This window comes from Anolis carolinensis, chromosome 1, assembly GCF_035594765.1.
Source record: "Anolis carolinensis isolate JA03-04 chromosome 1, rAnoCar3.1.pri, whole genome shotgun sequence".
Classification (NCBI taxonomy): Eukaryota; Metazoa; Chordata; class Lepidosauria; order Squamata; family Dactyloidae; genus Anolis; species Anolis carolinensis.
The window spans coordinates 22,011,682-22,036,340 of record NC_085841.1 but is presented as its reverse complement, the minus strand read 5'-3'; the positions used below and the strand labels follow the sequence as shown (position 1 = coordinate 22,036,340).

At 40.4% G+C, this 24,659-nt stretch overlaps 1 protein-coding gene across 8 annotated transcripts in view; it reads right to left on the bottom strand.

Moving 5' to 3' along the window:
* Positions 1 to 24,659, bottom strand: part of klc4 (kinesin light chain 4) — a 69,540-nt gene that overhangs the window by 1,930 nt on the left and 42,951 nt on the right. For 5 of the 8 annotated variants that reach the window (XM_062970956.1, XM_062970968.1, XM_062970983.1 and 2 more), the window contains exons 11-15: positions 24,130 to 24,197; positions 23,458 to 23,566; positions 21,735 to 21,893; positions 4,254 to 4,378; positions 2,054 to 2,111 (exon numbers count right to left, since the gene is read on the bottom strand). In XM_062970956.1, coding sequence (XP_062827026.1) covers positions 2,054 to 2,111; positions 4,254 to 4,378; positions 21,735 to 21,893; positions 23,458 to 23,566; positions 24,130 to 24,197 — 519 coding nt within the window. Of the gene's footprint in view, positions 1 to 2,053; positions 2,112 to 4,253; positions 4,379 to 13,932; positions 17,210 to 21,734; positions 21,894 to 23,457; positions 23,567 to 24,129; positions 24,198 to 24,659 lie in introns of those variants that run through there. The other 3 variants (XM_062970964.1, XM_062970987.1, XM_062970992.1) reach the window with 3 other exon arrangements.

The window sequence follows — 24,659 nt, the reverse complement described above, 5'->3', positions numbered from 1 at the left end:
GTTTCTTCTGCTGGCCTGTTTGTTTTCTAACAGTGAGCCTGATGGAAAGTTCTTGAAATCCTGAAAGCTCACTTTCACCTAGGCCAGTGGTTCTCAAACTGGGGTCACCAGATGTTTTTGGCCTTCAACTCCCAGAAATCCTAACCACTGGTAAACTGGCTGGGATTTCTGGGAGTTGTAGGCCAAACATAACCGGGGACTCCAGGTTGAGAACCACTGACTTAGGCATTTGAAGGATTCTAACAAAGGTACTGCATACCTCTGAATTTTGTTGCTGCTACCCAGAAAGTATTCCAATGTATTTCTATACAACAAAGCAAGTTAGTCTTCAGAAATGTGAATAGACTCTCTCATACTGATTCAAGTATTATCGTATGTGATCAAATCCATGTTTCTTGTACAGGCAATCCCCAAGTTACAAACAAGATAGGTTCTGTGTGTTTGTACTTAAGTCAAATTTATTTGTAAGTTGGAACAGGTGCATTTTTAAAGAATTCCAGCTATATACATATATAGTTTGGAAATCATAAGGCAGGGTTAACATCTCTGTGGTGTTTGTTTTGCTGTCTGTGCCCCTGTTCAGAAGATTTCACATCACTTTTTGTCCCTGTGACCGTTGGATTTTGAAAAAATTTGGCTTGTTGTGAAAACAAGGATTGGTGATAAAGCTTCAGTGAAGACCCCCTTTCCCCATGATAACACTTTCAGGAGTGACTTTCCCTTTTGAGGGGTAGGTTTCTCTCACTTCTGTTGTCTCACCTCCATTCTTAACTTTGAGCTGTTTGTAACATCTCAAGCGCGGTTGGTGGGGATGAGGGAGAAGGCCTTCTCTGTGGTGGCCCCCTGCTTTGGAACACCCTCCCCAAAGAGATACGGCAAGCCCTGTCACTATCCTCCTTCCGTAGGGACCTGAAAACCTGGTGGTTCCAGTGGCCCTTTGAAGATTATTAATTTCCAGTTTCTACCCTGGCCACCAGTTAGGACCCTGCTTGCACTTTACCCATTTCCCATGCCCTGATAGATCGTTCCACTAGTCTAACCCTCTCATAGCTGCTAAACAGGCCTTGAGACCGAGTAACCCAGGCTCTATTCTGGCCACCAGTTTATATTTTACCCACCTCCATCTCTATGTCACTTCGCTGCACTAGCCTTGGCCCAGTCTCTCATTGTTGTATAGGCCCATCCAGGAATTTTGTTCATTGGTAGCTGAATCTCACCCAATGGCTTAGAACTGAAACTGGTTTTAATTTAAATGAGTATGTGGTGCTAATGGTAATTATGGTGATGTTTTTATTATGGTTGTATTGTATGTTTTGCGTTGGTAATTTAATGCTTTACCTATGTTGGAAACCGCCCTGAGTCCCTTCAGGGAGATAGAGAGGTATATAAATAAAGCTTTATATTATATTATATATTATATAGGATGTTTGTAACTTGAGGACTGCCTTTGCTATATGTTTCATCATATGGACTGAATGTGGCACAGTCCCACATACACCTAGATACAGCTAGAATGTCAGAACAGCCATTTCTAGAATCACATCCTTCATTCTTCCTGTAGTTGTGTTCAGGGAACATTGAGCCAAAGTATATGGGGGGGGGGGGGGGTTGATTATGTGAGCTAATCACATAATCATGGAATCACAGAGTTGGAAGAGACCACAAAGGTCATCCAGTCCAACTCCTTGCGATGCATAATTTCCTCCCAACAGTTCATTTGAAATGGGTTCCCAGCATTGTGGATTCTTGGTGATACTCTATGTCAAATGATCCCAACTTAGTGATCTCAAAATGAGTGGGAAAGGAACTTGGCATCATCCTAAGTTGTCATGGCCAGTCACCAAAGGCTGTCACACAACAATGCTGTCAAAGGATAGAGTTCTGACAACTCTGGGTTTTTGTTTTTGTGGATTTTTTAAAGCCTTAGCTGATCTGTACAGCTTTGGGTTTCTTCCCTGATGTTTGCCTATCTGCCCAGAGATATAAGAAGTATGAACAGCCTGCAGCCAATGTTTTTTTTTTCTTTGCAAACAAAGGAAATTGGAGTCCTCACCTGGAAGGAATCCTCACTGGGCTGATTCAGGTAGTTCAAGGATGATGCTCGTTTCATGCTAATAAATGACAAAAATAGACACAAAATTACCTTGGCAGCACTGTTTATATTCTTCTTCTTTTCTTGGTCTGAGAACACACTGCACAGGGAAGGGTAGTATTTGGGAATCCTCAGCCTTCGGAAATTAATCTTCCCCTTGCTCCTCTTTGGGAATAGGACAATGAGAATTGGGATTTATATCCCTGAGCCATATATTTGTATTATATTATTATTATTATTATTATTATTATTATTATTATTATTATTATTATTATTATTATTGTATATACATATAATATTCATAATATTATATTGTAATACTATATAATACTAATACAATATAATAATATTAATTATATATTATATTTTACATGTAATATTACTAATAATATTACAATATATTGATACAGTACAATATAGTAATTTATTACCAGTATTGTACTACACTAATATAATATTGTATGTAAATTTAATTTGTAAACAGCTCTGAGTCCCCTTCGGGGTGAGAAGGGCGGCATATAAATGTAGCAAATAAATAAATAAATAAATATTATTATTATTATTATTATTACTACTACTACTACTACTAATAATAATAATACGTCTTATTTATTATCCACCTCACCTGATGGCTCAAGGTGGGGTACAATAAATTCAAAAGCAAATTAATATAAAAATACAGTAAATTACTAAGTGTCATAGATAAATAAACACACACATACATATATGAAAACTTATACCGAACACAGCTACAGAACTGACATATAGTGGCAACAGATAGCAAATCAAAACTCATGACTGAAAGTTGACTATGCCTGTTGGAAGAGATGGTTCTTCAGCTGTGTTTTAAATTCCAACACCTTGTTTAGCTGTCAAAGCTCTTCTGGCAGATCATTCCACAGTCGTGGGTGGCCAATGAAAAGGTACTCTGGGTGACAATCACCAGTCGGGTTCTGGCTGGTTGGAGTAGCCCCCCCCCCCCCCCCCCCCAGTGTCCTAAAGGGCAGATTGTGCAGGAAAAGGAGATCCTGTAGGTAACCTGGAGCCAAACCATTAGATCTTAATAGCTTCAAGGTGATTCAGTACCGAGCAAATATTTACACTAGTTTGAGTCAAGCTCACAGAATCCTATTATTTGCACAATCAACACCAGTCTGGTTGTCTACTAAATAAATTATTCCTGCTACTCCTGATGAACCATTGTGGGGGGGGGGCAAAGTCTTTCTTAAGCAATGCTAATAAAAACTGTACTTGAGAAAAGAGGAGTAGAGGAAACATGGAGCACATAAGTCCAGCGAGTCTTATTCTCTTAATTCCAATAGCATACATTTCAACCATCTCCTCGGGTTAACCTTCAAAGAAGTCCCCTAATTTGCCATCCGTAGACAGATACCAAACGCAAATCAAAATAATACCACTGAGGTTTGTAGTTATGTCATTCCTGTTCTAGCTGTTTATTGTATAAATAGATGTGTTTTAGATGTGAGTCCCCTTGGGGAGATAGGGAAGGTTACAAATAAAAATGATGATGATGGTAATAATAATAATAATAATAATAATAATAATAATAATAATAATAATAATAATAATAATAATCTTCCCTTGCTGTATCTTTAACACTGTAACATCTTGATACTTGAAGCTTAGCACTTCAGTTTTGTTGTTCTTTTTGATTAATTTCAACTAATCAAAATCTGCCCATAGCTACACCACTACGTTCAGCCACCAGGTGTCAGATTTTTCCTAAAGGTAAAGCTAAATCTAGAGACAACCCTCCGATGGCATCTCTACGTACTTGCATAGCATTTTTTTCTGCAGGACCTACGAAATTTAAGCTGTTCACAGGTAGAGAGAAAGAAACCTCTACTGTGCAATAACTGGGAGGAAGAGTAAGTGGGGGGAAATTGTGCACTAGAATGAAAGGATTAGTATGGGAAAAAAGAATGTGGGGTAAGAGAAATGAAAGAGAAGAGAGAATGTGGGAGAGGAAGGAGAATAAGGGGTTTCTGGTACATGTGAAACAATTATTTCTGCTCCTAGCGAATACAATAATAGAATTAGAGATCAGTTTTTAAGAAAGGAGAAGGGGTAGAGCTGAAGGTCTGGGAGATGCTGACAAGGATCAACACAATAATATGAAAGCCTAGACAGAGATTCCTACTTGGTGTTCCTTGGTTCCAGTGGGCCATTCCCTTGCAGTTTCTTGACCAGCATTTCGCTACTCCTCCTGATCACATCCCGGATCTTTCCTAGTGAACCACTGCGACGGAGGGCACCAGTGCCATCCTGGAAAGGAAAAAACAACCAGTGATCACACATGGTCGATGAAGAGGAGAATAAAACATAGCCTCAAGGGCCTGAGAGAGACCTTTGTGAAAACACATTAGGACAAGGGTACACAATCTCTTTTAAAAAACAGATATTTTTGGTATCAACATTGCTTATATTAAAAAGGGCCAATGGACTTTCGGAGGAGCGGGGAGGAGAGAGAAGAGAGGAACACTTAGGGAAGTAGATGCCAGGCATGATGAAACTGTAGTCCATGAACCCCATGGGTTTCATTTTGCAGCCTGGAATCCCTTTCCCATTTAAAAAATACGGATATTTTTCTAACCCTAAAACTTCTCAACTACAGTGGATGTGCTCCAACAATACCCAAGACCCTGACAAGGCTTAATGCTCCCAGCCCACCAGAACTGACCCACATTTTTTGAGAGTGTTACAATATGACTTTTGGTTTTATTGGGAGTGCCATGGGAAGGATGCAGTGATAAAAGGCCTCCACCCCCTGCAGTATATGGACATTGTATGGGAAAACTGCCAGAAGACCTTTTGTGATTTTGAGGAGATAGTGGCCTGAGGCCTAGTTATTCCTCCATATTGTCCCTGTCTCTCTGAGCTGTTTAAAAATTATATATGATTTGTTTGAACTTGTCTAGTTGCTATATAGGATAACACAGCTGGTGCAATTACAATGAGCAATCAGTAACCTTGAAAGGAATGGGAGTTTGGAGACAGGTGCTAGATAAGCAATGGGGAGATAGCCAAGGGTGGCATGATGCTCAAACCATCTCAAAATATAAACAAGCAGGTTATAAAAATGCCCTAAATGAGAGCATAAATTGGGGCTCGTTATGAACCTGCTCCTGAGGTGTGCACCAGGTGGCTACAAAAAGGGGTCCATCCTGTTGTTCTTTGGGGCTCCCAGCAGTGTCATTGAGCGTGTCTTGCATGGTATGTGTTTTGCTTTCTGTATAATAAATCTAAACCTTTTTCCATCCACAACTGGTGTCTGTTGTCGCTTCTAAATATAAAAAACTGAACCTCTCTTGCATTTGGCAAGACAGACATTTATCACCTCTCAGGCTGGATCTACAATGACATATAATGCAGTTTGAACTGCATTATATGGTCAATGTAGATCCATACAATGCAGTTCAATCTGCATGATATGGCAATGTAGATCCAGCCTGAGTCTTCCATGTTCGGTGCTAGTTTCTTTATTCCAAAGCAGAGCAGAATCATGTGGCCTTGCAGATGTTGAACTGCACTGCCCAGAATTCCTCACTTCTGACTGTGTAATCTAGTCAGTTGCTGGGAGTAATAATTTTTGAAGGGGTACATGATTGCCACCTCTGTTCTATCAGTCAAGTAGTACAGCTTCTCCTAGACAGCTTCTCCCTCATCAAACTGTATGGTTCACTGATTTTACACATGAAGACTGTTATAGGCTGGGTGCTATTTTTATATATATATATATATATGTGTGTGTGTGTGTGTGTGTGTGTTTTAAAGTGTTGGAATGGGTATTAGCAGTAAATCTGTGCACAACTATATTGAGTACTGATAAATGAATATGGTGTTATGATGTCACTGAGAAAAATACACTTCCGGGTGTTTAGGCAGGTAGCCACACATATATCAACAAACATAAAGAATAATCTGATAAGACCGGGTGGATGGAAAGAGACCTTATTCATGCATTGTGGCAAGTAGCCAATACTAAAACACTAGTGAAGCTCCCCATTGGTAGAAGGTAAGAATCAGCAGGTATAATATAAACAAAAGTGTTGGCAGTTAGCATGACCGGACTGACAAGACCATTTCCTGCGCCAAAAGGTTTGAAAATGTCCACTAGAGGGTGGGAGGGTGTATTCTCCATGGGCCAATTTAGATCAAGGAACACCTTTTTTGAAACCAAAAAACATGGCAAGAAATGTACCTATTATGCAGGAAGCAGGATACTAGAACCATAAAGTCAGGAGGGACTCCATAAGCATCGTGTCCACCCCCTATTTAGTGCAGGAATTCCAGCCAGAGCACTCCAATCAGATAACTGTCCAGCCTCTTTTTGAAGACGCAGAGAAAGAGACCCCACTACCTCTTCAGGGATGCATCTAAATCAGGCATGGGCAACCTTCGGCCCTCCTGGTGTTTTGGACCTCAACTCCCACAATTCCTGGCCTCAGGCCCTTTCCTTTCCCCCCCAGCCACTTAAGTAGCTACCTGGAGGGCCGAAGGTTGCTCATGCCTGATCTAAACCATAGAATTAATGCCACTTGATGGCACCTAGATTGCCATGGCTCAATGCTATGGGATCATGGCAATTGTAGTTTTACAAGGTCTTTGGTTTTCTCTGCCAAGGAGTGCTGGTCCCTCACCAAACTACAAGACATGTCTGCTTTCCCCTTATAATAGTATGCATCTTATCCAGAATAGTATCATAGCCTATATATTTTCTTTCTTACCAGTCACTGCTGCTATGTTTTTGAAAAATCGTATTTATTATACCTATATTCAGCACTTGCCAGACCACCTTTTGGTGTTTAACAATAAACAGTGAAAGATTTGGTGATTAACATCAAGTTAAACAAATGGAAGAGAAAGATTATATGTATTTTAATCATGAAAGTTATTACCCCCAGGATCAGTATCTTAATTCTAGTTGCTCTAGAAAGATGGTAGGTTTTATTTTGGATATTTTGCTTGTCTGTTGGAATGGATTGGATTGTCTGACCCAGCGTACGGTAGATCTTTTATGTTACATTATTTTGCATTATTTCAGATTACTTTTATATGCTTTATATTATTTGAAGAACTATATTCTGCCATATGAACCTGTCCATGTTTTGATATTTTGAAGAGGCCCTCTGTCCCAAGTACATTTGGTGGAGAACACAGGAGAAGACCTTTTTAGTCGCTGTTCTCAGGCTTTGCAATTCCCTTCCTAGAGACTAGATTGCCACCTTATTATCTTGCTAGAAGCAATTAACATGATTTCTATTCTGTTATGCCTTTGAAAATCTATTTTCAAAGTAAACAGGCCTTGCATAATGTTCTAGTTTTATTTGTTGTTTTTTGAACTGATTTTAATTTTGTTGTTGTGTTACGTCCAAGTCGTTTCCAGTTTCTGTCATCTCTATCATGGGGTTCTCTGGGGCTGCAAGTATGTGATTTGCTTAAGGCCGTCCAGTGGGTTTCTATGGCTGAGCAGAGGACTGAAACTTGGTCTCTATAAGTGTAATGCACAAACCATTACACCACACTCTCAGGTTAATGATAGCTTGATTGGGATTTGACTTCCTGTGAATTTTAATTAACGTATGTTTGCTTTAACTCTTGTATGCCACCTTCAGCAGCAAACTGGGGGAAAGATATGATTTAAACCAGTGTTTCTCAAACTGTGCTTCTCCAGTTGTTTTGAACTTCAGCTCCCAGAAATCCCAGTCAGCTTACCAGCTGTTAGGAATTGTGGGAGCTGAAGTCCAAAAAAGTGGAGGAGCACAGTTTGAGAAACTCTGATTTAAACAAATGTAGTAACAACACTAGAGCTGTGTCATGGTCAGTTTGTTAAATAATTGCCTGTAATCCAAGCAGTGTTTCCTTAGATGCTGTCCTGTGCATTTACTTCTGTACTGTTCATTTCAGAGGTGTTTGTATTTTTCTTCCAATAATTGGCATTTTGTATTTGAACTCTTGCATCATTAGATTCTATTTCCAGTTTGTATGCAGCCTTGCAAGGACTGCAACTCCTTATAGGGTTTAGAAATCTCCATTAAGGTTTCAATCCAGAGTGGACAGTAACTTCATCACCTCTCCACTGATTTTGCTGGCTAGAGCTGATGGACTAGTACGGAAACACCTGAAGTTACCAATTCCTGTTTAATTCTCCCTGTCTCTCTTAGTGGAGGAGACAGGGTGACAGAGACCCAGTTTTGTTTTTAAAGACTGATTGTTGCTGCTGTGTTGTTGTTGTTTGCTTTCAAGTCATTTCCAACTTATGCCAACCCTAAGGCAAATCTATTACAAGGATTTCTGGGTCTGAAAGAGTGCAACTCACCCAAGGTCACCCAGTGGGTTTCCGCAGCTGAGCAGCGAATTGAACCCTGGTTTTGGGTCATAGCTCAACACTCAAACCACCACATCAAATTTGAAGTAATGTTATGGAAGGGCAGAAAGTGTAATCTTTCCCTCAAGCCCATTCTCCCACTTCTTCACTTGCAGAAACTTGGGCTACTGCCATTTTCAGTCCATCACTATAAACTGATCTGGTTTCATTCTAAACTTGTCTTTGCTTCTTTGTTACTCTGAATCAGTCATGGCTAACAACCCTGAAGAGGAGATAATTCCTCCTCCAAACTACAACTCTTGGTTCAGGTTGGAAGGGTCTTCTTCTACACTCCTACATTTCCCTTCGAATATCGGGGCTCGGGTTCTCACACTTATTTTCCTCACTCCCTAAAAGTCTTTAAAATGTGTTTGCATGTGGTGGGTAGATATGACTCACTTTACCAGTGGTTTTCCCCCCCTCGTATCAGGAGCAATTTGAGAAAGCAATTTGAGGCCTGGGCTGTGGTGCAGGCGGGAGAGCAAGCCAGCTGCAATTAACTGCAATGAATCACTCTGACCAGGAGGTCATGAGTTCGAGGCCCCTCGGGGCCTATGTTTGTTTGTCTTTGTTCTATGTTAAAATGCATTGACTGTTTGCCTATATGTGTAATGTGATCCGCCCTGAGTCCCCTTCGGGGTGAGAAGGGCGGAATATAAATGCTGTAAATAAATAAATAAACAAACAGCAAGTTGCTTCTGGTGTGAGAGAATTGGCTGTCTGCAAGGACATTGCCCAGGGAATGACCAGATGTCTGATGTTACAGTTCTTGAGGGAGGCTTCTCTCATGTCCCCATATGGGGAGCTGGAGCTGACAGAGGGAGCTCACTCGCTCTCCTTGGATTTAAACCAACCTGTTGGCCAGCAGTCCTGTCAGCACAAGGGTTTAACCCACCGCACAACCAGGGGCTCCTTTTACCAGTGGTGTTTCCTGACAACAGCTACCAATCAAAAACGATTCATAGAACTAATGAGAACAAATGGCAGGGTAATAAATGGTGGATAAGATCTAGACACATCTCCGCAGAGTGAATGTGCAATAAAAATCTTTCCTGGAAGCACCCCTTCAGACTTCCTGAGCTTCTCCGTATCACATCTGCTTCACTGAAACAGCATTTCCAAGTGTAGTCTTTGATGTTATCCCGCAGGAATGAATAGTACACATTTATTTATACCTGAGAGAAGTATGTGCAGGGTCACTATCAGGCCAGGCTTAATGAGTCTCTTGCCCTTGGTGAACCCAACTTTAAGAAGTAAACACAGCCTGAAATTATTTTAGCTCTCTTTTTTCACTAAATAAAGGCAAGCAGCTTGGGAACCCTTCAGATGCTCAATGGCAAACCCCCCTCACCACTGCTTATTCTAGTTAGGGATGATGAAAGTTGTAGTTCAACAACTTGAAGGCCACATGCTACCAATTTATACACTAAAAGACTAGGGATCCCATGAATCTTCAGATGCTGGTAAAATACTATTCCTACTGTCCCATTGGCAAGGTTGTTGAAGCTAATATGAATTATGGGTTCAGCTATTTAAATAGAATTCATATTTGAAGGCCCTCATGGCCGGAATCACTGGGTTGCTGAGAGTTTTTTGGACCGTATGGCCATATTTGAGTAGTATTATTTCCTGACATTTCATCTGCATCTGTGGCAAGCATCCTCAGAGGTTTGTCCAGAGGGCTGTTACAAATGAACAAGTGGAGTGTATATATATCTCCACTTGCCTCATTTATAACAGACCTCTGAGCAAACCTCTGAGGATGCTTGCCATAGATGCAAATGAAACATCAGGAGAGAATGCTACTGGAACATGGCCATACAACCTGAAAAACTCACAGCAGCCTAGTGATTCCAGGAATGAAAGCCTTTGACAACACAATATGAATTCTATTAAAATATCAAAAATACCCTTCCTGCAGCTAAGAAGGCATACATGAGAACAGGCACACATATGTATATATAGCAATTTTGTAGTATCTTAAGAGACAAACTGAGAGAACCAAGTTGGTGACATAAACCTTTGTAGACGAAGTCTACTTAATCAAATGCATGGGCATACATACACAAGTCATCTGTCATTTACAGTTTTCTATAAGAGATTATTGGCTTGACAGGATTTCTGGATTCATACACTTAACATAATTTGTTGTGTCCAATGCACACAATGAGGGAGCAAAACATTAGATGATTCACACTTTCTTTCTCAGTTGTGAAATGTCCTTGGCTCATACTCCATACATATATAGGTCAGAAACTGTTACTCAAACACTCTCTGTAACTTGGTGATTTAGTAGGAGGTGAAAAAACATTTCCATGTGGTCAAGGTCCAATTCCTGTCAGCCCCATGAGGCTAAGGTTCAATTCTTGTAAGCAATCTTCCAGTGGTGGGCTCTAGCTGTCATCAGTACTGAGTGAACTGAGTGAGGATTCTGTGTGTGCCTGTGTGTAGTGACTTGATTTTGATGGACAAATGAATCTCTTCACCTATTGAACTGCAATGTCTTTTTATGTCACCACTGGTTATGTTAGGACTTACAGAACGTTCAGTTCAACATCATATAGAAAACCATACAATTTGCTGCCTATTACAGAAATTATCTTCTGCCGTTTATTTAACACAGAATCATTCTTTTTGGCTGTGGAGAATTAGGCCAAAGGTTCTGATGATAAATTAATCACACTACTACAGATGTCAATTCCTTCTTATGTTGAGCATTGGCTGTTTTGCTGATGCTTCATGGTGATTATTTTACAGTCCTCCAGATGTTGGACTGTAACTCCTAGTATTCATCACTACTGGTTGTTAGGAGCTGCATCTGGATAGTTGTATAATTAGAATCCCTCCTGTAATGTATTGTCTGAAGATCATCAACACTAGGTCATGGTAATGTTTCTGGGTTGGCCCATGGTTCATGCTTACAAATATGAACTTCGAACTCTGCATTATTGGTCTCTGGTCTAGAGACATACAAAGCAAATATCCTGAAAATGTAAGTCATGGTCAGAGCTTTCCCTTGAATAGAGCAATTATGTCTTTGCTTTCAGTTTAGATTAATTTGGTGGAACAGTTCCACAGTCTTGGACAATGGCACCCTCACTGACGTTACTCAAATATTGTCATCAATAGTGGAATGTGTTCCCAGGCATGCTTTCTCAAGCCTTTAGAAGAGACATAAGGGCGCTGCTTTCAGGACCATAGGAAGCATGAGGTGGGACAATTATTTTATTTAAATCTCTAGCACAGAAAAACATGATTCTGCTGCCACTTCACACAATGGATTTTTATTTTGGCTGCATCATGATATGTCATCAGTTTATATATGGTTTACCAAATGCTTAGTTTCATCTTAGTTATTTGGACTGAAATCAGTCTCTTTCACCTGAGGACAGAGACAATAATAGTGTTTCTGAATATGGATCAATGCATAATCATCCCATTTGGTAAAGGCATCAGAACTCATCTTTTAGAACTCATCATCTTAGAAGCTAAGTGTAGCCAACCCTGCTTAGTACTTAATTGGGAGACTGCCAATGAATTCCAGGTACTGCCGTAGGTTCTATAGGAAACAAATGGTTAAACCACCTCTGAGTATTCTTTGTGTGAAATTCATGGGGTCACTATCTGAGATAGAAATTGGGTCCCGTACCAGGGAAAAACAGCAACAGAAATTAAAATAAATAGAACTGCTGTCCTGTATAAATTTAGCTAGCCTTAGAATGGTTCAAAATAAAAATAAAATAAAGGGAAACTGCCATTCTTGGCTAAAAAAAGCCTGGAATAAGATATTTCTGTTCTTGGAACAATTACAAAAACATAAATATTCAAGGTATGTTTGATCTGAGCTCACACAAACAGGTTCAAGATATGATAGGTTGAGTATCCCTTATCTGAAATGTTTGGGACCATGTGCACATGTAAGATAATCAGGAATATTAGAAAATTGGACCCAAGTCTAAACATCAAATTCATTTATGTTTCATATATATCTTATACTCATTTGTACATAATATTTTTAGTAATTTTGTGCATGAAACAAAGTTTGTGTACACTGAGCCATCGGAAAGCAAAGGTGTCATTATTTCAGCCGTCCAAGTGGACAATTTCAGATTTTGGAGTCTTTCAGATTTCAGAATTCCAGATAATGGATGCTCGACCTATATCAGATTGCTTCTTGAGATTTATATAGCAACATGTTAACTAGTCTTAATGGCAGGTACACGGTGTAACAGTGGCTGTAATGAGTACCACTTAATAAACAAAAGCTTGGCAGTGTATGTCCTTCTAGCTGCCGTTGGAATGCAGATTCCCTCAGCTGTAGCCAGTGCAGTCAACAGTGAAGGGCAATGGGAGGAAGTGTACAACAACATCTGGAGGACAACATGTTCCTCACCCAGGATACATTGAATATTGTCAATCATCAGCCTAATGACTACACAGAACAGAAGCACTTCAGTTGGACACCATGAGAGGGGTCAGATGTTTTGCTCAGAATAGCTCCATCTGTTTGTTTTAAATATATGAAGCTTCAACTATTCGGATTAGGAGCACATCTTTTCATTACAGCTTTCTCTGGCATTTGAGATAGCTGAAATTGCAGATTACAGTTGCCTCCAACTGATTAAAACTCCGCTGAACTAAGGCTGCAGTGGGCTGACTTTTGAGCAGATATGGTATCTTCAAATGGATTGGAAAAATTACCGTACTATATATATATATATCATTTGTGCCATCAAAAACATGGAAATACACTAGTTTTTTTAAAATAAAGAACTACTTAATTGTAGTTACAAAGCTATCTTAAAAGATCTCTGTATAACTAGATACCAATGCAGTAGATACAATAATCAATAAAGATTCTTTACAAAACAATCTGATGTGTCAGAAGTCCTACTGAGTTCAAAGTGGGTAAATGATAGCAACTTTGTACTGCACACACAAGATTTGTTCTATACTGTACAGTCAGCCCTCCATATTCTTTGGGGTAAGGGATACAGGATCCCCTTGAAAGTGAAAAACTGAATAACGAGGTTACTTTTTTTAAAACCTGAGATGCACTGGAAGCAAGCAAACTTTCTAACAGCAAGATTTCTTAAATTTCTCCCCTTCCCGTAACCTGTTGTCCACTTTTAACTGAATTATTTTGTGCATGACTTCTTCATAAGAAACAGTTATTCCTTCCCAGTCAGGCTTATCTCTTTCTCTTTCACACACACACACACACACACTTTCTTTTTCTGCATCATAGCCATACAGAGGCAGTTCAGTCATATTCACACAGAAAGCATGTCTCCTGCTTTTCTTCTTGAAGAAACCAGAAATGGGTGCGGAGAGGAAAATTATAATACCTGTAATGTGTGGAGACAGAAAGGTCTACCTTGGAAGAAAATTGAAGACTTTTTATTTTAAAAATGTGGATGGCGTGGGGAAAAGAGGCACAAAGAAACAAAGGTTTGAGTTGCTCTGCCTTTTAATTGGAGGTAATTAGTTCACAACATAAAGGAAAGCACCAAATATGTGTCAAAGGCAGAGTGCAGAACACACTTCCAACCCCCATCCCACAACCAGTGCTATGAAAAGGCTCACAGGCAGCCCAAATGTGAGACAAAATGCAGAACTTGGAAAAGAGCTGAGAGAGCTTGAAGGGGAAAGCCCAGGGCCCCTTGACAGTCAATCATTAGAGGCTGCTTCATGGCATCCTTGGTCAGATACCAGCTTTCTTGTTGAGGGCAAAACCTCAGCAGTGGGTAAATGCAGTACAGACGGTTCTCAGGAAGAACTATTTTGGATCATTTTTGGATGTGTTGCATTTCTCCCTTTCTTGGAACAGCTGTTTTGTTTGAAAGCATGCATAAGTAGCCCCTTTTGTTGAAGCAGGCAGCCAACGCAAACAAAAAACTGCACTAAAGCCTAAAGTGGGCTTCCAAAAAGCTGGCACTGAGACCTGGGGCCTTCAAACTGCCCAGTCTTAAAACCTTGCCTCCGGATTATCCAAACCTAGCACCCTGCTCTCTACAGACAACAGCTCCAGGACAGCAAATGGTGACAATAGAATACTCTAGTTACTCAGTTCAGGTTTTCACCAGTCTTTAGTTTCAGGCACCAAGAGCAATCGGGTGGGCACATCCTACCTAATAATGAGTGCTAATTCTAGTTTACCAACATATCTAATCTTTTTTTCTTCTTCTTTTCCTTTATAAACTCACTAAACCCACAAGAACACTGTACCACACTGAAAAAACTGAAACCAAGCACACAAACTATGCTTGGTATGAGGGCTGAAGGGAATTTTTGCCTCAATCCTGCATCCCTGGAAGTATGATCAAAGCACCAGGTTACAGACATAAGAGCTATATATATCTAATACCAGTGCAAATGATGAATGGAGTGTTGCTCAGTCTCCAAAATCCAACATTTGTTTTCCCTTACGTGGTCCATGATTTTCTACATCAAGAGAAGGTAATCTTTTCATTCTCCAGATCTTTTGGACTATAACTGTCACAATCATTTACCACTGGCCACATGAGGTGGACTTACATATGTTTTTATCAATGTATTTCATCTGTGTGGTACCCCACCTCAAACCTTGAGGAGAGACAGAGAACACAATATTATGGCACCTGTACGTCAAAAAATTGAAAGGGACTAAATTTATCCTCCTCTTTTTCATGATGTTAAACTGCACCTCCCAGAATCCCTCAACGTCTGGTTATGCTGACTTTTTGCAGATGCTTTACTCTATATGCTGGTAGGTTTTCCCAAAATACCCCTAGGCTTCTCAAACCGTTTTTCCCTACTCTGCTACACAAGCAATGTAAGAACTCTCTTTTAAACAGTACATTAATATTCTCCCTCTCTCCTGACAAGTCTTAATTCTATGTGTCCTATTTATTTTCTAACTTCAAATTCATACTTCTTGAAAGAGCATTTTTTCATGCACACGCTGCACCCCAGTTCCTGAGGAGTCAACTATTTGTCCCCTTCCCTGCCTATAAATCCCTGCTTCAGCTCACTGTAAAGCCAAGTCCTCATGCATTGATCAACAAGGCTCCCACTACAACTTCAGTTTTATATATCTGGCAGAAAGCCCCACTGAATGCAATGGAACTGACTTTGAAGAAAACATAAAGATTGCACTGCACATCTCATAACACATCTACCTCACTTCTACTACAGACTTGCATATTCCAAGCCAAACTTCTTTCTCCCTCCTTGAAAATCTTCTAGAAGTTCAATCACTTTAACTTTAAAACTGGAGCCTTCTATTACAACCCCATCATTGTCCTTGCTCTCTTTCAAACATGAGCCTTAGGTTCCATCCTTTGCTTAGAGGACTTACAGTTGCAATCCTCTTCCAGTAGCTTGCCATGCTTCTAAATAAGCAGCAGCTATTGTTGCTACATTGCCAATCAAGCACACCCACTTCCTGTGTGTCTATTTTGTGGCATTTGGCGGGGAACTCAACAATCCCCAGTATTAAATAACAGCATGAGTAAAAATGTACATTTGTCATAATAAATTAAGAGATGTAAATATGCAATCGCCCTCTCCCTCTACCAGCCCATGATAGAAATGGCTGTGAAGCAGAGGTAAGCCATCTTTGTTAGAAAAAAACTTCACTTCTTGCAACAAAGGGACCATGTGAGGAAACATTCATAGGTAGACAGAGGCCTTTTCTTGTAAAATGCAGACATTGTGAAGAGCAAGAAGCAGAGTTAGCTCATACCAAAGACTCACCACAGAGTCTAGTGCTGCATAAGGTATGAATAAATCCCTCTAGCATAGCCTCAACCCACCTCTGAATGCCTCTGTTTTGATGAAAATAAGTTCCTAGAGAGATGGTTAAAGAGCAGGCTTATATTTATCCCTGGCACATCCTTTGAGTTTTCTTTTCTTGACATTATGTGTCCTGTCTTTTTAGCCTCAAGCAAACAGGATCCCATGTAGGAGGAAAATGGGAATAGATATTTCCACCACTGCAAGCTAAACCGCTGCATAAGTTGGCAACTAGAAATTTTGAATAGCAGCAGGAAAAGCCATAAAATGCCTGATTGAATTAGATGGAAGGTAAAATAAGAGCACAACTCAGCCAACCCCTATCTATCCACCCCTGCAGTGTTAGATCAGAGTATGGAAAGTCAAATATCCCAATCTACCGCTAACTCTGGACCCTCTGTCCTGGCAGCCAAGGAAAGGGGAGGAAGAGGACAAGGTGGGGACACAGCTCAAAGGGAGGCGACAAAATCCAGGCACATCAGAAGACAAGGGAAAGAGTGATGGACAATTGTGAATGTGCAGTATCCAAGATGAGCAGAGCGCAGAATGGAGAGGAAACCCATTTTTCAAACTGCAGAAATGTTTCAGTCAGGTCTCCCCATTGAGATAAAAGAAAGAGTATGGAGGAGGAAGCCATGAGGAATCCTGTTGAAGTCCTGCCTGAAGGAAGAGTGGGGTGGGACCAGGAAAGGCAGCCCTGTAGAGCTTCTTCCTGCTCTTGCCGGATGACGCAGTAGCTGAGCCTGGTGCAGCCAGTCAGACAGTCCTTCCGCAGGTGCTGCTCTGCTCCTTCGTGATGGAAGACTGGGGGAGTCCTTGCTGAGGAGGAGCGCAGGATCAGTGGAAGGAGGAGGGAACGGCTTGGAGGGAAAAGTTGGAAGGGGCGGCACAAGCATCGCAGGGACTGTGGTGAAGGGGAGGGAGGGAAAGGAAGTCTCAGGAGGCATTTAAGCCTAGTGCACAGAGAGGAGAAAGACACAATTTACAAGCCCATAGTGAGGATGCACAATAATCTTGAGGAGAAGTGAGGGGAGATACAGGCATCGGTACAGGCATGAGGAATATACAAACTGCAAAATGATGAAAAGTCACAGAGCCATTCCTTGACAGGGGTTGGACTTCTTTGGTTAACATGGGAATCAGAGTCACTTAGTCATGCTTTGGGAGTGGGCAGACACACCACAAACTGGACCAACAGGAAGTCTTAGATAAAATATGGGCCTCTCTGTTGTTAAGCTACTGCCAGTTCAATATGGAAAGGAGTAGGGAGGGGCTCAGAAAAAAATAAAAGAAATAGCATGTATACAAACTCAAAATCTCTTAAACTATTTTAAACTACTCCCTAATTCCTTTTCAGAACCCATTTACAGATTCAAACCCACAAAAATTAAACTCATAAATGTGGAGATCTGACTGTATTTGGAAACATAAGCCGCATGGGATGAATGACCTATATGCCTAGTTCTCACTAGGGAAATGCCAATTGTTATTTCCCCTAACTGCTGTTAATGCTGACTAAAGTCAGTATGATGTAAAGGGGGGATTAGCCTTTTCCTGTTAAAATCAATCTTTCCCCAAGTTGCAATTTCCTGGTTAGTGGAAATTTCAGCATCTAATAAGAGATAGGAGATCTGATCAAAGATATTCACCATCTCATCTTGCTAAGCCTTCAGTCAATATTGCTATTTGATAAACTGCATTCTGGTTCAATAGAAGCAACTGTGTGTAGTAAGCATATATGGAGTAAGGCAGGGAATGTATTACTTTTGGATGCAGTTGGGCTGCAAATCCAATAAGCACTAGCCAGAACAGCCAATTATGAGAAATCATAACTGTTACTGTTCAAATAAATACATTTGGAGGACCACATGTTCCATCATACCTGATGCCAAAAGGCCATATTGCATCACTTCACTTGCTTGTAGAGGTGAAATTAGAAAGGGCTCATAAAAAAAACTCAATAGTGTTTCATTTTACAGGTCTTTTAGTGAATTTTATATAGGTATACTGATCAGCAAATCCGAAAGAGTTCAAGGATACTTAATCCCAAGTAAGTGTGTTTAGGAATGCTGCAGTCAACATTATGTGTATGAAGCAAAGAGTAAAGGCACAGGAGGCTCACTACCATTCTCATTTACTTGTAAAGAAAATTATCTTGTACAGTTCAGCATGAAGGAAATGTGGCTGAGAGGGATCCCATTAGACATGCTGCAATCCTGAGCTACTCATAAAGGGGAATTATAATCGCACTACACATCCATGTGGGCTAGAAAATGGAAGATGGGGCAGGAATTACATTTTAATAATCCCTTTTCTACCCAGCAGTACTGTAAATAATGCTTTCAGTGTTTAATTCAACGTCTAATCCTCACAGAGAAAAGTATCTGATGAACTACTCACTAAGTTTTTGATCCATGTGGGAGGATTACATGTTCAAGAAAGTGAGCAGAGGTGTCTGTATCAGTTATGCCTACATCTTAATAATATAGTGTCCAAGTAATTTACTACAAGGGTGAGGAACTATTCTTCCACCTTAAATCAGCAGGTCACAACAGCTTTGGAAAGAGTTCAGCAAGAGCCTTTGTGTGTATGTGTGTTTGTTCACTGAATTTTTAAATTCAATTTTTAAAAACTTTCTTGCTGCTTTTTAGGTTCTTACATCACTACTGGTTCTACTTTCATGTTCTTCTCTTGGGGGTGTTTAAAACTTGCCATTTGTTTAAAAGGTTCATAATGTTGTTATATTTTATGTATTCAAGATTTGGAAAACTACCAGAGAATTTTGGCTGTTTTATTTATTTATTTATAGCATTTATACCCCGCCCTTCTCACCTGAGGTGACTGTTGAGTGTTATAAAATTGCAGTTAACACAGAAAATTGGTACATATGAGCTACCGCTCGGATGGATAACGTGTGGACTCCTGATGTTACTGAAGTACAATTTCCATCAACCCTGGCCATAACAGTTGGGGATTCTAGGAATTATATTCCAAAAAGATATGTTTTCCAAGCTCTACTTTGACCGTTCAGAAAACATTCAAAAAAGGAAGGGTTCCTATCATAAAAGTGCAATTTCTGCAGCAAAATAAAGGTCAGGAATAATTAAGAAATGTCTGTAGAGCAAACTCATTGAATGGAAGCTGATGGAAGAAGAAACTGGTTCCTGAAATAAAAGGCCCTTTGATAGGGCAAAAGCCCATGGTTTAGTCTGGGCTCTAAAATATGGGGACAGGCTGTTCTTTGGGAAGGGGAGAGCTCAGAACAAACCCACCACAATGAGGTTTGCAACTGACACCACCTTTAGGATATAGAGAAAGATTGTGTTTTATAAAAGCAGAAGGAATGGATTGGAAGTGTCGATACCATGTCAGATATAAAATATCTCTTTCTGTGTATGTCCTAGGTAAAATTCTGAGAAACTGCTCCCATAGATTTTACAGTTGCAGGGGGCATGTATTGCCTAGTAGTCAGCATATTAGTTGTTTACCTCTTCTCATTTTTCCCAGAGTAGTTTTGCCACTATTTCCCCCCAAAATATTATTATTAATGAACAAAGATCTAAATATGTGTATGCATTTGAGTATTTTTAAATTAATCACTATGTCTGACACTTGAGAAGAGTAGAGAGTCTTACATCTGGTTGTTTAACTAACTACAATGTGCACCTAAAATGCAAGTTGGAAACCTGGAATTATAGAATAGGTGGAAGGCCTATTGAGATTGCTATTATTATGCCTGACTTTATTCCAAGAAGGAATCATCATTCTTTTAAGAAGCAGGAGTAGAACTCAGCAATCTGGGAGAGTTGTATACATATTCAGAACATGAAAAAGTTAATCTTTTGGACTCCCAGAATTCTTAGCCAGCATGGGTAAGTACCCAAACCTAATGTTTCCACACTCTGCTTTTATTTCCCAGTCTTCCAGGGAAACCCATGTTCCTTTGCAGATTTCTTTACTTGCTGCCTGTTAGGTACAATCCACAATCAAGATTGCAAGACTCCTTTGGTGCTGATTGGCTGTCATGGCACTTTGCTTGTGATAAATGGGAAATGGACAGGCACATGCAGGCAAGCAAATGACAGAGCAGAGAGTGTGAAGCATTAGTGAGCAATGGAGTGAGTGCATGTTAATGTGACAAAGTATAGAAAAAAGGTGGTTTGTATTTCAACATCCCAAGTCTAGATCAGATTCCCTGTTTCTAGCTACGGCTTATAAAGAATCCTGAGAGAAACAAGGATGTTTAAAGGCAATGTTTCACATCCTGATAGTGCTTTCTTTCCTAACTTAAGAGTTACGTGCACTGTGTCCAAAACCTGAGCCAGATGCTGACTCTATGAGCTAAGAAGAATAGAAGTAATACTCAGAGGTAAAAACAATCTGAATTAACAAACAGGAGAAGACTTCCAATACAATCTGATTTCATCTAGGACAATTTACGTATTACTTGCATGTAGTCCTGTTGGCACTGGAGGGTTTATTTTTCAAGGTCTGAAATTTCTTGAGAATGTTTCTGACCAATAAGATGCTACCATGCTCCACCCATCCCAACGCCCCCAATCATGCCCCAGAGTAATATATTGTTGCATCGGGACAAAATGATTATCACATTAAAAAAGGACCAGTTAATGGTCCAGAAACAGGGAGAAGAGCAGAACATGTCTTTGCCTACTTGAATATACACTTTTCTACCCAAAAATGCAGGAGAGAGCATGTGAGTATGCAGCCTCTTTGCTTCTTTAACAAATTCAGGGCTTTTCAGTGTCACTCCACTGCCTCTAGACACACACTTCAGTCACTGATACACACACACACACACCAACACCCACAACGTGCCATTTTCCTAAGAATGCCAGCATGCCTATTACAGAAGACAGCTAGCATGGTGTAGTGCTTGAGTGTTGAACTGTGCACAGCCATGGAAACCCATACACCCTCAGCCTGAGAAAACTGCAATAATGCTGCCTTAGGGTCGCCATAAACTGGAAATGACTTGAAGGCACACAACACCTATCACACAGGCAAATCACAGTGGGCTCTTCCGCAGAAAGCAAAGTCTCCTGGAAATCTCCTGGAAAGGGAGACAACATTCTTTCTCAGACCCATTCCAAACACATCTCTTGCAGTAAACAGGTAGAGAGCAACACTGTGGGATATTAGCAGAGAAGACCAAAGGTGCCTAAGATTAGTTGTTTTTGTTCTTTCTTAAACAAACAAACAAACGAAAAAGACTCAGCAGTTCAGAGCAAGTGAAGAAAAACTTGATGGAAAGAGCTGCTTGCTCAAGTCTGGCTAACTGGCAATAGGAGGAGTGGGCAGGGAGCATGCAGAGGATGAGTGAAGGTGGGCATGCCACGACAGGCCATCAGCTCCCCTGAGATGGCAGGGGGCAGCGTCTGCACACAAAACTCAAGGAGCTGCTGCCCTTTGCCTCTCTTAGACGGACTAGGCGGCTCTTGATGGTGGAGTTGTACTTACCCCGTTCCATTCCACGCCCATACTCACTTCCTCGCTACCATCTGTGGCACTTTCGTATTTGACACTGCCCCCCAGGCTATCCCGGCTTCTCCTCCTCTCAGAGCCATCACCTTCTTTCAGAATCTCTACCACCTTGGTTTGGTTAATGGGGTCAATACCCTGCAAGGGAACAACATAGAGAAAAAACAGGGATGTGGGTTTAGAAGGGCTTGATCTCGACCAGGGAAGCACAGAGTCCCACCACATTTCCTAGATATGTATGGCACGGTCTATGTCTTTGTGATTACCATACAAAAATGAATATCTTGGATCTGGACCATCCAACTAATCCAAAGAGAGTTATACAAATTACATATGGTATGTTTGGATGATCAAATCTAGGCTTAATTGGGGTCGATATACACAAGATTTGTGCATGTCTATGCAGAATCTTTGCAGAAATAATTATTGTATTTAGTTATCTTATTTATTGCATTTTCCAATTGCCTACTAAATAGTCTTGGGATGGTATACAATCTGTTAAAATATAAAATAAAACCAACCCAATAAGGTACGACAGCTTCCAGGCATGACACATCCAGGAAGCTATTAACCATTGTTTCCTAGTTTATTGTTACCAGTAAGTTCCGTTTTTTCTCATGCAAAGGAAGTGGAAGAATAGAGAATAAGGAAAGTAAGCAGGTACACAAAACACATACCAAACTTGGCTTCTTATATTACAATCTGATGATGCAAACCAAGCCACAATGTGACATGTTCTAATTAAGCACATCAAATATAAATCAAACAATTGTACACATATATTCTTATTTGACACAGTCTGGTCTACTTCATGGGGATGCATTATTTCTTTTCACTTGAAGTAGAGAGCAAGAACTGTGTAATCCTCTAGACCAGTGGTTCTCAACCTGGGTTCCCCAGATGTTTTTGGTCGTCAACTCCTAGAAATCCTAACAGCTGGTAAACTGGCTGGGATTTCTGGGAATTGTAGGCCAAAAACATTTGGAAACCCAGGGTTGAGAACCACGGCTCTAGACTCCAGTTGGCTAGGGCCATTGGGAATTTCAGTTCACCATTTTGAGAGCCAAACAATTCTCATCCATGCTCCACAGATTTGACCAGACATAGCCCAGATAATTTCATAATCTTAAAGGTTATTATCTTTTTAAAGCAAGCCAACAATGAATCAGGTTCCTCAGAATACTGAATTCTACCCTTGGTTTCAAAAACTTGCAGATGAATAATCCAAGTGTGGAATACACTGAGCCCAGCTCAACTTTTGGGAACACAGGAAGACAGCATTAGGAAGAGAAAACAATAAAATCAAGCTGCTGCTGCTGCAAAAAAAATAAAATAAAAACACCTCAAAGTTCTTATATCTGATATTTCTAGATGCCTATGCTGCATAGTATTCTCTCCCTTCTCCCCCAAAATGTTTATGATATCTGATGGAGGAGCCTAAGACCCCTTTGATGTTTCTGTACCACTATTCCCATCATCCTAACCACTGATCACCCTGGGTTGGACTAATAGTAGTTTATATTTGGAGATGATGGTCTCTCCTTTGCTTGAAGTGTTTAATGAGAAACGAGATCACTTTAGCTGTAGATTTCTTGCATGAACAGAGGCTTAGCCTAAATAATAATTCCCACTGTACAATTATCTGGTCATCTGAAGTGTCACAAGTTTCCCACTCCATTGCTCCTGGATTCACTTGGCCTACCTGTCTCCTGGACCGCAATGCACACTCTTCCAAGGTTTCAGCAGCCTCCAGTTTGCCCTGACGCCTGTATAGTGCACCCAAATTCCGCAGGGTGGTATTCACTGTGGGGCTGAGAGATGCAAGAAAAACGTACAGAATTGAGACATATGGTTCTTGCTTAAAAATGTGATACTTTGAACATGGTGCCACTTTTGTATACAACTCCCACTTTCTATTACACAAAAACATGTTTAGCTAATAGCACTCGCTTGTCATACAGTGATCCTTGAATCAGGTGCCTGTTGCTGCTGCTGCTGCAAAAAAAAAAAAAAAAAAAAAAAAAAAAAAAAAAAAAAAAAGGAGGAAGAAGAGGAGGAGGAAGAAGACTGGACTACATCTTTCTGATTCTTTTTTTCCCAGCTGTTCTCCCTAAACTCTGTTGCCTGAGTTAACTTTGGCCATCCCTACCAACAAGCTGAAATTAAGTAGCCACCCGTGACTCTGGTAGCTTGAAGATTGTGACTATTGTCTTAGGATGACCCCGAGTTATTGGCCAAATTCTTGTTTCATTACTCATACTAGTTATTTTTTGTACCCAACCTCACATTTCTTTCTTGTCCCAGAAGTAAATGAAATTAGGGTTCAAAAGGAAGATTCGAAATAAGAGAATGAGAAAACCTGGCCACAGCATACCTGCTGACTTTGCAAGCTTTGTACCAGCCACCATACTCTGCATAGGGGGTGTTTTCTCGGTGTTTGCTCTGGAAAAGAAACATGGAAGAGAGAGAAAAGCCTTCAGATTAACCAAGCACCAATACACAAAAAAGCTGTGCCTTGTGTATCCTTCTTTGCTTGGATGCCTGGCAAGAATGAAAGTGGCGGGGGGGGGGGGGGGGGAGGCTATAATCCATCTTAACCTTAAACTACTTTACAATCATGTTACCTTCTATACTGATAGAGTATGGCCCCCTTATCAGTGGATTCAACATGCAGCTTCATTTACCCATGTTCTAAAACATACCCCCCGCCCCTACCTCAAAATAGTGTTTGTAGGTCTTTCTAGGCCCTGCAGTGCAATCGTATGGTATGTTTCTGGCCAAAGTATAGCCAAAACACATGGTTTGCTATTATTCACACTTTCAGGCATCTTTGTATCATGTATCTCTGTCAATACAGGAAGTCGTATTGCGTATTCTATAATTTACATTATAGAATACAGTTTT